General features: G+C 39.8%; 1 protein-coding gene across 2 annotated transcripts; it reads right to left on the minus strand.

The window, feature by feature from the left end:
• Positions 1 to 1996: 1996 nt before the first annotated feature.
• LOC131223631 (BAG family molecular chaperone regulator 4-like) lies at positions 1997 to 12633 on the minus strand. Of its 2 annotated transcripts, none has more exons than XM_058219082.1 (4): positions 12346 to 12633; positions 8621 to 8769; positions 7996 to 8142; positions 1997 to 2358 (listed from the first exon to the last, which is right to left on the minus strand). In XM_058219082.1, the coding sequence occupies exons 1-4, from the start codon at positions 12551 to 12553 to the stop codon at positions 2179 to 2181; spliced, it is 684 nt and encodes a 227-aa protein (XP_058075065.1). In that variant the 5' UTR covers positions 12554 to 12633; the 3' UTR covers positions 1997 to 2178. The 2 variants fall into 2 exon arrangements, with proteins under 2 accessions (XP_058075065.1, XP_058075064.1); XM_058219081.1 differs by having other exon boundaries at positions 8621 to 8877.
• Between the last annotated feature and the right edge of the window lie 1523 nt (positions 12634 to 14156).

The raw sequence follows: 14156 nt of genomic DNA on the forward strand, positions 1-14156 counted from the left end.
AATTAAAGTGTAACCTTGCGCTATTTAAGCACACTTGGATCATCATGAAACTACCCAGCATGTCATCCACCTAACTAGAAACTTGAGGTTGGTCTGATACAAACGTCCTCCAAAATAAGCTTGGGTCGTAATGGTGTGTGTTTTCCTCATATTGACTAAGGCATTCCGTCATTAGTTATCTCATGCATGCATCAATATAACTTGGGAACCTTTGTGGGCAGACAAGACTTGTTTTTCGGCATATATCCTCAAGTGACACTTCAAGGTTGCTGTCATCTGAGTAAAACTTTAGATCTAACCATCCAGAGTAGGAAAAATAACCATGTCAGTAATGAACCCTCATCACGTCATGTGATCAAAGTCTCTCCCCAACGCTCGCAATCAATGTGAGATCTACATGTCATTCATCCAATCAAACATTCAATTCTGACACGCCGGTGTTATAACTGCTGAAAACCAGCAGCAACAGAGTCGATAATTCTATATATAGTAGAGAAATTGAGAAGGATGTTTCATAAAATTAAGAATTTGAGTGGATGAAGTGAGAGGTTTCTGCAATCCAAGCGTGTCCTGCCGTCCTGCCCTCAGCGATGCAGTACTCCAACCCAGGGTGTTCGAATACAAGTTTTTACCCAATGCGAGTACATGACAATTGGATCATATTTTCCGACCAATAGTGTCCATCTAAAGGTCATCTGTGGTCTCGCCAGGCTGCGAATGCTACTGCTAACCAAATGCTCTCTACACCTCTATGAGGAACTTAGACATTTCGCTACTCTCCCATTATCCCACTTCCTATCATTTTTAAGACAATCCTATCTATTTTTAGGTTGGTTTTATGAATCCTGTATTGCCAACCATCAACGAATTAAATTACAATATACAGTTCAATAAGTTGAAAACGACCAAATTGCAGTTACCTTAGCATCTATATATCAATGAATTCGGCTCCAAATTTCAATTACATTTGCTTCCGAGTTCAACAATGGGTTCTTCCTCATTATGAATGCTAAGTAGTACTGTCAATGGGCTGGGTTTGGGCTGGAAGCGGATTGTGTCCTGTCCCCGCTTCTACGGAAATCAATCCAGGCAGGGGCTTTGTGGGGCCCACCATGATGGATGGGACTTATCTATGTTGTTCATTCAATTTCCCAGATCGTTTTATTGTATGTAGCCTAAAAATGAGGTGGATCCAAGGCTCAGGTTGACCACACCAGAGGATGCAGCAGTGATAATGATGCCCGCCGTTGAAACCTTCCTAGGGCCCATCATGATGTTTATTTTCCGTTCATAAGGTCACACAAACCTGGATGAAGGGAAAACACAAATTCCAGCTTGATCCAAAACTTCTCTGCCCCCAAGAAGCTTTTAATGGTTGGGAGTTCAATCCCTATTGTATGGACTACTTGAGCCTTGGTTCTGCCTCATTTTTGGGCTCATACCCTAAAATCACATGGAAAAATGGATGAAAGGCATAGATAAAACCCATACATCATGATGGGTCCCACAGCCCTGCCCGGACTGATTCTGTCCAGGCGGGGGCAGGACAGGACTCAATCCACCTCCGTTTGGGCTGGGCCGATGTCTGTCTAAGCCTGCACACAGTAAAACCCACACCTGAGTGGCCTGGGACAGTCACCGCCCAAAACAAACAGGCCCAAGCCTGGTCTTGCCGCCCTGTTTTGTACAAGATCTAGATTTTTCGTTTGGTGTGCCCAATCTTGAAAGGTAAAAAAAAAAAAAACCCAGTGAAATCTTAAACAAGCTGGGCCAGGCTAACAGGCTCTCAAATGCAGCACAAGTGCACAACACAGCCCAATTAATAAACAGGCTTAAATTTTAGGCCAAGCTATGTATGGCTCTTGGGCCAAGTATTTCAGCTCAAAGCAAGAAAGCCCAAATAATACTCAGGTAATGAAATTTTGGTAATTTCCTCTCAGTAAATGAGTTACTATAATCCAATGTACTTGGATGAGGAAGCTGTTTGAGACAAGAATTTCTAAAGAATGTGCTTTGATTGCTCATAGTTTCATAGAATTCTTCTCTATCAACATGGAAGCCTTAGTTAAAGCAGAAATCTGAGCTATCAAGAAAATAACAGCATTATCTATTATATGTTCATATGCTATATGTATTTTCCTGGCATGAGTACAAACCCGAGTGGCGGAGAGAATTGGGCTAGTCAAACTGTTCCCAGTCATGGGTTATTTTGCAAGAAGATGACAATGTTGGAAGAGCATTTGGGCTTCCCACTCCAGAATCAAATGTTGCCCATTCGGTCGTCGTACCGATAAATGGATTGGAGTTTCTCGCCTTTAGCTTGTCAAGGGCCCCCACACAGTTCTGCACACGAAGAACCTGTGCAGGGAATTTAAAACAGGTTACAAAGAAAGACATGCGGAATGCAGGCACCTACAAGCGGGTACACATGCCAGCCTGGAATATGCGTAGACATCTGATGGTGGAATCAGGTAGACACCACCATGTAGATGACCCGGTCCAAAAATCAGTCTGGTCCACTCACCATGATCACATGCGTACATAAATTGTGGAAAATCAGACACTTTTTAAACCATTTGCCTCCATAAACTCTTCCAACCTGATGAAGAGATTAGACTGATTTTTTGGTCAGCAAATCTGCATGATGGGGTCCACCCGATGACCACCTTGGATGTCACACACACATGCCAGTCGCCGTGTATAGAAGTTCTTGTGGGTTTAGAAAAACTCTAGATAAATATACTTTTTTTTTTAACAGTTGTTTGTCACACCGCCGATTTTCAGTTAGAGCAGGTGAGATCATTCAATTTTGAGATGTCACCCTTGCCATTCCAAAGTTCTCTTACATGGAAAATGCCATTTTATTACATGAAAATATCACTGAGGTAGCAAAAACTGAAGCAGAAAACCAGTGTGACAAATATCGCTGAAATTTTGAATATATTGCAAAAAATAGGCTAAACAATAATATCAAGAGATTATCACAACATTTTCAAAATATTGGCAGATTTTAAATATCATGCTTTTATGCTATACTAACTTGAAAATTTAAGGAATTTGTTACACAAAAAATATAAATTTATTTATTAATTTACAATGAATTTTTTTAAGATTTTATTTTCCGTGAGATCTTCCCAATAAATATCACAAGAACCACCTCAAATTTTGAAAATCACTCAAGAAATTTCCGGGCCAAGATATTGGTGAGAACGAGATTTTTCACTATGCAGGGAAACGAATCAATAACACATCCAAACATCCAACATAGCATGCATGGCTTCCAAGGTAACAAGTATTTTCTTAATATTTTCCATGCACTGTCACACAATAATAAGCAATGCAACTAACTCAAAAAATTTATGCTATATTATACAACCCAATCATAAACTCTCAAATGCACGACCATTTTATTTAAATCTCATAGAAAACTGATTCTACTTCTCTATTGTTACCCACAAAAAAGTTGAAAAACTGTGCTTCCAAGTGCATGTACCCATCTCCTTGGCAAAAGTAAAAACCAGTTTAACAACATTTAATTGGATAGTACAAAAAAGAAAAGCAACATCAAGAACTAAAACATACTTATTAGAAAATTTCTTAATTTTAAATATTTTAGTAATTATAAATTTATAATTAGATCACAGTACTTCAATTTTGAGGGAATAGATACGGACCTAACTTTGGAGGAAAAATGAACTGATTTACTGATCCAGTATGGGTTCATGTAGGAAACAAATAATACAAGGAATGCTCAAACTGCCTCCGTAGAAACAATACTGCTACATCTTTGTGTGACAACGCCTCAATATTCACTTTGTATAGCTCTCCCTCAAGCTGGAATGTATGTCGATCTATGATATCCAGAACCTTTCAAATACCTCTGGATATTATTTATCTATTTATTTATTTTGATGAATAAAATCCCTCAGGATTCCCATCTCAATATGACATGACAGTGGTGTGATTAAGATATCCATGTTGGATGTGATTCCATCATACTTGAATATTTTATTAAGAAATAACTAAAAATACCATAAAAGTAATTTAGCCTTTTTATGTTCTGAGTTATTTCTTAGCATAAATATTCAAGTACTATAGAGACATTAAAAATAAGTAATTCAGAGATAAAAATGTGTGAAACATTTTAATATTGAAAACTACTAAAATATTAGATATCTATTTGTGGGCCCATAGCATAAGGTTTGGAAGTCGAGTGAGTATAAGAGCTAGATCCGCAGATAAGTAACACAGACATCAACCATTTCTAGCTCGCTTACCTGTAACCAAAACTGCGCTTCTTCGATTCTAACAAAAGGAGTATTTGAAAAGCCTATGTGACATCATCTGGAGAAAATTAGCATGCAACCTATATAATTTATGCCCTCGTGGAAACATTATTGGAGGTGGTGTAGCTATCGATTTGATTCTCCTAGGTAAAAAATAGGTTCTCCGGCCTAATTAAAATTTTCTTCAATCAGTTAGCTAAGATTATCGTGCTTGCAGCATAGGCCATTGTCTTCACTTATGCTTCAATGATTTAAAATGCAATAGTGTTATGGAACTTTCTCAATATTCATTAGAGAGCTTTGCCAAGCCCTCACATGTGTACAAGTCAGCTATGCACACGCCACCACATATGCCAGTGTTGCGGATAGGTACAATATCCAAGCCATCCATCAGGTGGACCTCACCATGCAGATTTTACTGCCCAAAGATTGCTCATTCAGTAGGCGTGCCACGATATTAGAAATAAGTTGCCAGGGAAAACTCCACCTGATGTTTTCACGACCATACATTTGTTTAGTCAATTGTGGCCCACCAGACTAGTGGACTGACCTGATTCATTGGACAGCAAATCTAGATAGTGGTACCCTTCTGATGGATGGCTTGGATATTGCACTTGTCGGCCACGCTGGCATATGTGGTGGCGGGCACATTAATGGCTTGGACACACGTTTGGGCTAAGCAAAGCTCTTCATTAGATATTAGATAACTATATAGATTTATGAGCACTACGACACCTTAATCAGCATTTCCTTGGATTAAAATAGCATTACTATAATCTGAGGACATGAGTGTTCCCTTGGAGTTCCTTTGACATATCCTAGGATAAAGTAAGCAGACCAAATATGAATTTTCAAGGAGGGTGCATTGAGTTGCTACCAACAAAAAAACAGCCATCATGTGATAGTGAGATTATGAAGACATCTTGATGCTGAAGAGATTTTCGGATTCCAAGCATTCTTTGAGTTGCATCTATTTTTCTTGACTCCATATTGTGGTGTTAATTCGAGAAGCCATATATGTATGTACCCTTGATACAATTAAGTAAAAGATAAAAGAATAGGAATAGCTGGAAATACAAACGATGAGATCTAACACTATCTCACATTAGCTTCTTCAAACTGCACCACATTTCTAACCACTTGTTCAATCTCCTAGACTAATGCATCAATCAACCACCTGGGCCACCCAAAAACTGAGTTTAGAAATCTCCACTCACAGCCTTCACCTTTGTTTCTTAGAACATCACAAGATCAACTTATGTCATAGAGCACTGCTACGCAGTGATGCGAGTGCAATAAAGCTCATGTACACGCCGCACATGTTCCAGCATGGCACAATAGGTCCAAGATCCAATCCATCCATCAGAAAGGAACTGCTCTTTTGATGCCCTAGACCAAGAATCAGGCTGATCCACTCATCAGGTGGGCCACTCTTTGCAAAACAAATGTATGGATCTGAAAAACTTGGCTGGAGTTTTCTAACCCATCCACATTTTCCTGTACTAAGACCCACATGCGGGGTGGACCAAACTTATTGTTTGGAAAATATGTAGAAGGTTGGACCAACCTAACGGATGGATTGGATCTTGCACCTGTGCGCCATGCTGGCACATGTGTGACATGTACATCAGCTGTATTCCACATGTGTGCAAGCTTAGTAAAGCTTTATATCACATTTAGAACTTTTGTTCTTTTGAGAGATAACAAAAGAATATGCTAAAATGAAATCATAGCCAAAAAGAATTCCCAATACATTAAGCCTCACAACTGATACCATCTTCCAAATTCCCAAACAAATACGGTCTTTCATTCTATCCTATAAAGGAGCAAAGTTTGGTGGTTTGTGCTAACTTCTCTCTATGCCCTTATTTAGAAACAACCTTTAGACACTGCATCATCCCTTCTTTCCAACTTCATAAACAGTTATTTAAACTTGCCTAGGCAAACACCAAACAAGAACCCAAAAACCTTTCCTTCCATTTCATAATCCAACCGTCCCGCAAAACACACTGGTTCATTTTCACCAAGTCTTCCAGGATGACAGAAACTTTACTAACCATACTACTTAGTACTATCCTTCAAGACATGCACATGGAACACCACCCGCAAATGGAAGAGCTTTGATTCGACATCACCATCACCTTGGCCAGTTGAAGCACGAGAAGAGCCCCTTCTATGCAAAGAAACTTTTCCAAATTGAACTTCCGAATGCTTTTGAAAAGTCATTCCTTGGCCTTGATTCCTACAAGTGGAGCCTACAGTTCAGAGATCAACAAGATTGATCTGATGGTCCCGCAATGGACAATGACCTAAACATCCAATCTTTGGGGGCATTTCCTCCATTGAATGTGGACGACCACAGTATGCTGACCATTTCTCAGAATCCATGGCACAGATATGGGTACAGGTATCTATATCTATTACAACACGTTATGCATACTCAATTTATGTTCTTTACTAAAACATTTGACCCATTCCATTATCTTTAGTTTTAGAAATTAGGTAATGCTTTTTAGTCTTTCTAGCATGCTACATTCAAAGAAATTATTAATGTTTACAAGTTGCTGCAGTAATACTTTTTACAACATTACATACCTGATAAGGATGCAACTTGGGTGAGTTGAGTCGGGTTGAGGATCAACCCGAGCCCGACCCAACCACAAACAGGACCCCAACACACAACCTGAATTCCAACCCGAGGTGCCCAACCCAAACACGTGATTATTCCCAATCTGACCGGAATTTGCTGAACCTGAACCCAACCAGAATTTAAATCGGGTTGGAGTTTTCCAACCATAACCCAACCCAACCCGAACCATACTCATGGTGCGTCGTAACGGCCATTATGTAATGGTAATGGTGGAGACCATTAAACACTATGAAGTTGTAACGGCTGTAATGGCTGTTACAGAGAGAGAGAGAGAGAGAGAGAGAGAGAGAGAGAGAAGAAAAAGAAAAGAAGACCTGTAACAGCTCCCATAACAAGGTCGATATTGGTTTTCTTCCAAAAAAAAAAAAAAAAAAAACAGAGAGAGAGGCCGTAATGGCCCTATCATAATGGTAACATTGCTGGCCATTATGGCCATCGTGCTCGGGTTGGGTCAATCAGGTTCAAGTTGACCAGAACCCTAGCCGCAGCCCTAAGAGAAGGATCAAGATTTCAAAAAATAATCAACCAACTAAACAGGATTCAATTAAAGCTCCGCTACAAGTATCTAATAAGAACCCAACAACAGCACTGTGTACCCTGATCATATACAACTATCAGGTATCTTAGCCTTTGATCCTTTCTTGTCCCTTGCTTGTATCTTTGCAAGATACCGATCAAAGGATTAGGATTTTCAAATGATGAAAACTTTTGGAGCATGTTCCACCTATGGTGTAGCACTCACACCACTGATCTGGATGTGTGTGTGTACACACATACATATTTGGTTGAGGAGCAGATAATTCCTCTAGACTCCAATTCACATGAAAGAAGTATCTGCATTATATTCAACCAAAGCAATTCAAGTATAAGCATAGATCAAAACCTTTAAACCGATTAGGGAATGATAAGCCCCTTGCTGAGCTCTGATTGAATACCTATATCAGTAGATGCAAAGTCACAAAGCTCTATAACCCATTGATGACAGCTAGACGCTTGAAAAGGTACACGATATGCAAGAAAGGGAAAGAAGGCAACCACAACTTGAAGAAAATTAACTACCTCACTCCGTCTCTGTACTTTTGCTTCTCCTTCAGCGTCAATGCTATCCAAATTCAACAACTGCACCATGAATAATTCAGTCAACACCGCAAACTCCTTTTCAGCAACCTTGGTCCCACCATGCATGATTGCCTCCAAAGAAGATGCCTGCAAAATCTAAGCCACATCATTTCCAAAAAAAGGAAAAGCACATGAATCTCAACCATAGTTCTCAAACTTGCTGACTCGACTCGAAAAAACTCAGCAAGATTTTGAGCCTAGTCAGTGGTAAACTCCAATCTTAGAGTGACTTGACCCTGACTCGGGGAGACTCCGTCAACTCAACGTGATTGCTATGACTCAGGCCTTTTTAATAAAAAGTAGAATAACATAGGTGTAGGCGTGCAGCACACTCAACCAGTGAGCTATGTGATCTTTAGTGGCTTGGTTTCTCATTTTATAAGACTAATAACAAAGATAACTAATTTAAATGTTCCTTCCTATTCCTATTATTTTTAATTTATTGTTACTAGCCACCAAGTCAAGTCAGGTAGAGTCTTTGAGTCGAGTTGAGTTTTCGGGTTTTTAAACTATGATCTCAACTACAATGCAGTTGACATGTTGTTGGTAGAATTTTAGAAGTCACCTTTTGTGAGAGCTTATCAACCTCTGCTCTGACTAGGGCAACTGAATTAAGAGCTCCAGAGATCACTTGATCTCTCTTCATCTCCTCAAGCTTCCTCTCCTTGCTGGCTGCATCCTCCATGAGGACCACCTTTGACATGTCCTTCACACCTACCATGTGCAAAAACTCATCATCATCTTTCTCTTTGCCCCTGAACAAAAGCTTTTGTTCCTTTGGCTCCAAACCAGTCTCTCGAGCAAGAACCCCTTTCAGATTCCCTTTATTAAAATATAAAAATTCATGATTAACCAAATTCACCAAAAGAAACTTTAGCAGGCACTGTTTCTAGTTAATGACTTGTAGAAAGAACGACCCAGAAAACTCAAATGCACAAAGATAAAAACAAAATAATATAATATAAGAAATGCAAAAGTACATGGTAAAATCACCAAAATATGCCAAACAAAAAATAGAAAACCTAAAAAAGAAGAGAACTCACCCTCTAATCAAGAAAAGAAACACTCACAAACAACATTTCAATGCTAGGTATTGCTTGCCAACTCAGCCACGACCAATCTTTTTGAGTGCTTATTGGAGAAAATTCTTTAAAAAAAAAAATTAAAATTTTTTTTTTAAAAAAAAATGGAAAATAGGAAAATAGGAAAAGGGGAGAACTATTATCCAGATATTCATTATTAATCAAATAAATTTTCAAGTTGTTATTATATTGCACTATTATGTAACAGTCATGTTGCATGTGTGACTCAATGTTTCAATATTCACATTGGATATGAATATGGGTCAAACTGTCCTCAAACCAGCTGATATGAATACTATGCTCATCATCATCTTGGGAAAAAAGTAGTCAAAGTTTGACATCAGTTGCCAACCTGAAGCAACCCGCCTCCTTTGTTTGGGCTTGGGACCGGCAATAAGAGCGCAAAACTCCAGCAGGCAGAGTTATGAACACGACTCAGTCACTCAACAGATACAAATAAATATCCACTAAGTCAGGTCAAGTCAAAGCATCTTTAAACCATGTTCACATAGATGAGAAAATCCAAAGGCCCAAAGATGAACAAAACAGAAAGTTGCACATACAAGAAGTGGGAACTGCTTATTAAGTTACCAAAGGAAAGTTAAACACAACTACAAAGAGAAGACAACAAAAGGAAACACACACAAAATCTAATAAATACAGTTATACACAACTAGAATTAATCAAACCAAAAATCATTTAAATGAAAGGAAGCTTGAGCATAGACTCTTCTTTTTTTTTTTGTGGCTGAGGAATCAGATCTTAACCATTGATAACTTGTGCAAAAGGTCCTTCATCATGCCTAACAGGTGCCCTTTGTGCTTGAGTGCCGAGGAATCAGTGGATCATTTGTTTATCCACTGTTCCTTCTACCGTATCGTTTGGTCAGGAATCATAATATCAGCCAATGTTTGTTGGGTGATGCCAAGCTCAGTTGCTGATCTGCTTCAGGTGTGGCATGGTGGAGAGGGAGGTTCGTTTGAAAGAAATATATTGAGGATAGCGATGATGGCCGCCTTCAGGGCTATCTGGTTGGAGAGAAACAACCAATGTTTTTGTAATTTAAAGGGTTCAAATATCGGGGGGTTTCTAATAGGGTGGCTTTGTGTATCAGGGAGTGAGCTCCTTGAGGGTGTTTTTCTTGTAGTTTGTTTCTTTTGTTTTCTCCTGTTGTTGTTTGTGTCTGTTTTTCTATTTTGTTTCTTGGCCATTGGCCTTACTGAGATCATCTTTTTTTAAAATGATAAAAAAGAAAGACAAACTTTGATACTTTGGCAGAGTGTAATGGATGATACACAGGCACTTTGAAATTACTTAGAAATTGCACATGTAGCATACAAGTAATCAAATTAAACTGCCCAAATTCAATTATCTGACTATTGGATTGGTCGACATTTACTGGATGGCTAAAAGTAAAAATATCCAAGAGTCCTATGTCCACGAAATCGTGTACACAAATCAGAGGTTGGGATTGTTCAGCCAATCTGATCTTGAGATTGTGACTTGGCGATAGTGGGCCGCACAATGTAGTCAGTTTCATTTCAGTTAATATATGCCATGAGTACAATTTCTGAGTGCCTGTGTATCAAGCATCATACCCAGCTTTATTATCATATAACTCCTCTAAACGAAAACCGGATGCATTTTCATTGAAGGAATGGATAAGTATCACGCACTTACAGAGATTGCCTTGAGCATGGCTCGTATTCATACAAATCAACAACAAAAAACACATAGACAGGCCCCCAAACCACTTAAAAATAAAATGTACCTTCGGAACTGACAGTCACCATCTCAGACATCATAGAATAGCACAAAAAGATTTAAAATAAAATTAAATTAATTTTAAAAAAAAACAATAAAAAATGTACGAAATTGAGGCTAATCATCTCATGTGAGAGTTAGTTAAGAAGGGATCAAATAGAAAAACTCCCACCTTTCTTGTTTCGATAGACAGCACCCGACCCCAATCTTCTATAAAATAGAGGTCATCATTGTTTTGTAAATAGGACTTACTGATCACCAACAGGTTCCTGCATCATAACTTGTCATGCCATCCCATCTGTCCTGCCAACATGCCACTTGTCTAGGACTTTCATACCCATAAACAACATGACCCATCTTGAAAAATCAAGCTGATCCAGACATTAGGTGGACCACACTGTCCATTTGATTTCAAAGCTACGGCCCACCTGATGAGCAGATCAGCCGACTTTTGTGCCAGGCAATCTTCATGCTGAGGCCTGATGTCTGCATTGAAAAGATGTCCTACACAACTGGCATGTTGACAGAAAAGAAGGGGCGACATGAAAATTTACCAAGCAGGCAGCTATAGGAGATGGTCTTATAGGACTTTAGATGGAGCAAGTATGAAAATCACAGTGGTAGGAGGCAACCCATCCACTCTTTTTTGTTTTAATAAATTTATTATTGCCAAAAAATAAAAAAATAAAAATGGCAACCATCCATTACACACACCATACATGTACATAAGTTCTCACCATCCAAATCATCGTCCCACAACAATCGACGGGCGATAGTGAAAAGGCCACACTAATGGGGCAATCTTAACCATCTAATTTCACCCCTTGAGTTTACCATTGACCACTGCAGCATTAACCATCAAATGAATGGCTAGTAATGTCTGACCATTGTAGTTTTCATGCTATGCGCCATTGGCAAATGACTTGGACAGTGCATGCACATCTGCGTATATGGTCACAGTATTACTGGGTGCATCTACCATGGATTGCCGACTAGTCCTAGTCGACTCGACTCGGTCGGGACAGGTGAGTTGAATTGCCCCCCAATTCCCCAAGACCCAGGTGAATTGGGTCAGTTTACCCTCAAGTTGGGCGAGTCACAACTCAGTCAGGACCAGTCTCCGGTGAGCCAGACCAATTTACCGCAGACTAGGGTGAGTCTCGACTCGACTCGAACTAGCTCGCAGACTCAATAAAAATTAAATTAAATTAAAATGGTTTCTATCCTTCCAGTACAGTGGATGGTTCCAACCTCCAACCATTTGATTTAATCGACCCCAGACAAGCAATCACCAAAGCGAAATTACATAAATCAAGAATCCCAAAAGCAAAATGAACATGGCCATTCACCGAATATCAATCAAACGTAGCAAAAGCGCATAAAGATTGACAAAAATACAAATTAGGCCATGAAAGTAAATGGAAAGGAAGGATTGAAGTATAACCAAAAGTAGAATGAGCAGGAAGAGTTATCTGGTGCTGTTTAGTGCTATGAGAGACGTTGATTTTAATCATGGGTCCTGAAGCCCCGACCCCATCATCACCGTTGGTGTTGCCGTCCGTCTTCTGGGAAAGCATCTCAATAGGTCTCACCTCCGAATCTATCTCCTCAATCCCATTCTCTGAAACTCCTCTGTTGGGTGGTTCTTCCATTCTCACCAACCTACCAGCGGAAAACGGATTTCAGGGACGGAAGATAATGGATTTCTGGAGGGAGAGGGATTTATACTTATACTGCCTCAAGCTTATTGGGCCACACCACAGGAAATAATGGGATAGAAGCAGATTGGCCCACACACCACCGACCTGGATGGTGTGTTAACGTCACCAAGTTCTGTGGGTCCCATCATGAGGTATGTGTTATATCCAAACCGTCCGTCCATTTTTCGAGCTCGTCTTAAGGCCTGATTAGAAAAATAAGACAGATCCAAAGATCAAATGGACCACACTGCAAAAGGAAGTGGGGGATTGAGTGTCTACCATTGAAACCCTTTTGGCAGTCACAGAAGTTTTGGATCAATATGATATTTGTTTTTCCTCTTAATCCAGGTCTGTGTGGCCTTATGAACAGATTAGATGGAAAATAAACGTTATGGTGGGCCCTACTAATATTTTAACGGTGAGAATTATTGTCCCTCTTCTATTTGTGGTGTGGTCCACTTGAGATTTTTATATAAATCATTTTAGGGATAATGCTGTAAAATGAACTCACCAAATGAATAAACGGTGTGGATATGATAGATACATCGTTATGGAGCCCATGTAACCTTGATCTCCTTTGAACCGTTCGTACAACTCTGAGCTCGAGGAGCCTCAGCGCTCGTCTTCGCACGACACGTACCCAGACAGATCGGTGGTGTGTGGTACGCCAGCCAATCCGGTTCCAATGGGGATGGGATGCCAACCACAGGTTTGTTTGTGGGACTACCATGGTGTTTTCCTTTCATCAAACCCGTTAATCAGGTATGATTCACGAGGATGAACGGTAAAAATACAAAAATAAGCGTTATCCAATATCAGATGGGCCACACCTGTGAACTTAGATGTTTTGCGAGCAGTTTTACATTGTTCACATTTTTGTTTCCTATCATATTTTTTTAATCTGGATTAAATTTTTTTGTACGGTTAAAATAATATTTCTCACCTAATGGACGGAATGGATTTTATGTAAAACATTGTGAGCCCCACACAGAATGGGTGTTTTACGCAGCTGTGGAGATGTGGTGGACTGTTTCGGTCCTGTGGTTGTGTGGGTTGACGACAAGCTGTTTTTCTAAGCAATTCCGATTGCGAAAATGATCGCAAACAGCCCAACCGGAATCCTCCACCACACCTGTTGTACACAGGAGTGTACAAAACCTGAACTGCCGCATGGACCCATCTTCTTTCATCTGTGAAATCTAAACCGTTCATCAGGTGCATCCATCTCTGTTAGGAATTCGGATCAAATATCGGCCTGATTCAAAACTCAAGTGGACCACACCGTAGTAAAAATGAAACGGGACATACGCGATAGTCTGTGTGTGGGGCTCACCATGGTGTTTATATCCCATCCAAACCGTTCATCAGGTGACCCTCACCAGGATGAACATACGATTACAAAATTATATTTGCACAATGTGTGATTTTCGGTGTGATTTTACAATGCAGGCGTACCTGAATCATGAAATGTTTACGCTACCAACTTTCTTCCACCTAACTGAATCATCGGGGATATCTCCAGGTGGCATGCAGACGCTTCAGAATCCCGCCAAGG

This window comes from Magnolia sinica, chromosome 13 (genome assembly GCF_029962835.1).
Source record: "Magnolia sinica isolate HGM2019 chromosome 13, MsV1, whole genome shotgun sequence".
NCBI classification, from domain to species: Eukaryota; Viridiplantae; Streptophyta; class Magnoliopsida; order Magnoliales; family Magnoliaceae; genus Magnolia; species Magnolia sinica.

What these genes read in the sequence shown, in the direction of transcription:
- LOC131223631 (XM_058219081.1), bottom strand. Translation starts at nt 12,553, where the DNA reads ATGGAAGAACCACCCAACAGAGGAGTTTCAGAGAATGGGATTGAGGAG. An exon ending in TTGATAAGCTCTCACAAAAG is followed by an intron (nt 8,143 to 8,620) that starts GTGACTTCTAAA and finishes TAGATTTTGCAG; the next exon opens with GCATCTTCTTTGGAGGCAAT. An exon ending in AAGTACAGAGACGGAGTGAG is followed by an intron (nt 2,359 to 7,995) that starts GTAGTTAATTTT and finishes TTCCCTGCACAG; the next exon opens with GTTCTTCGTGTGCAGAACTG.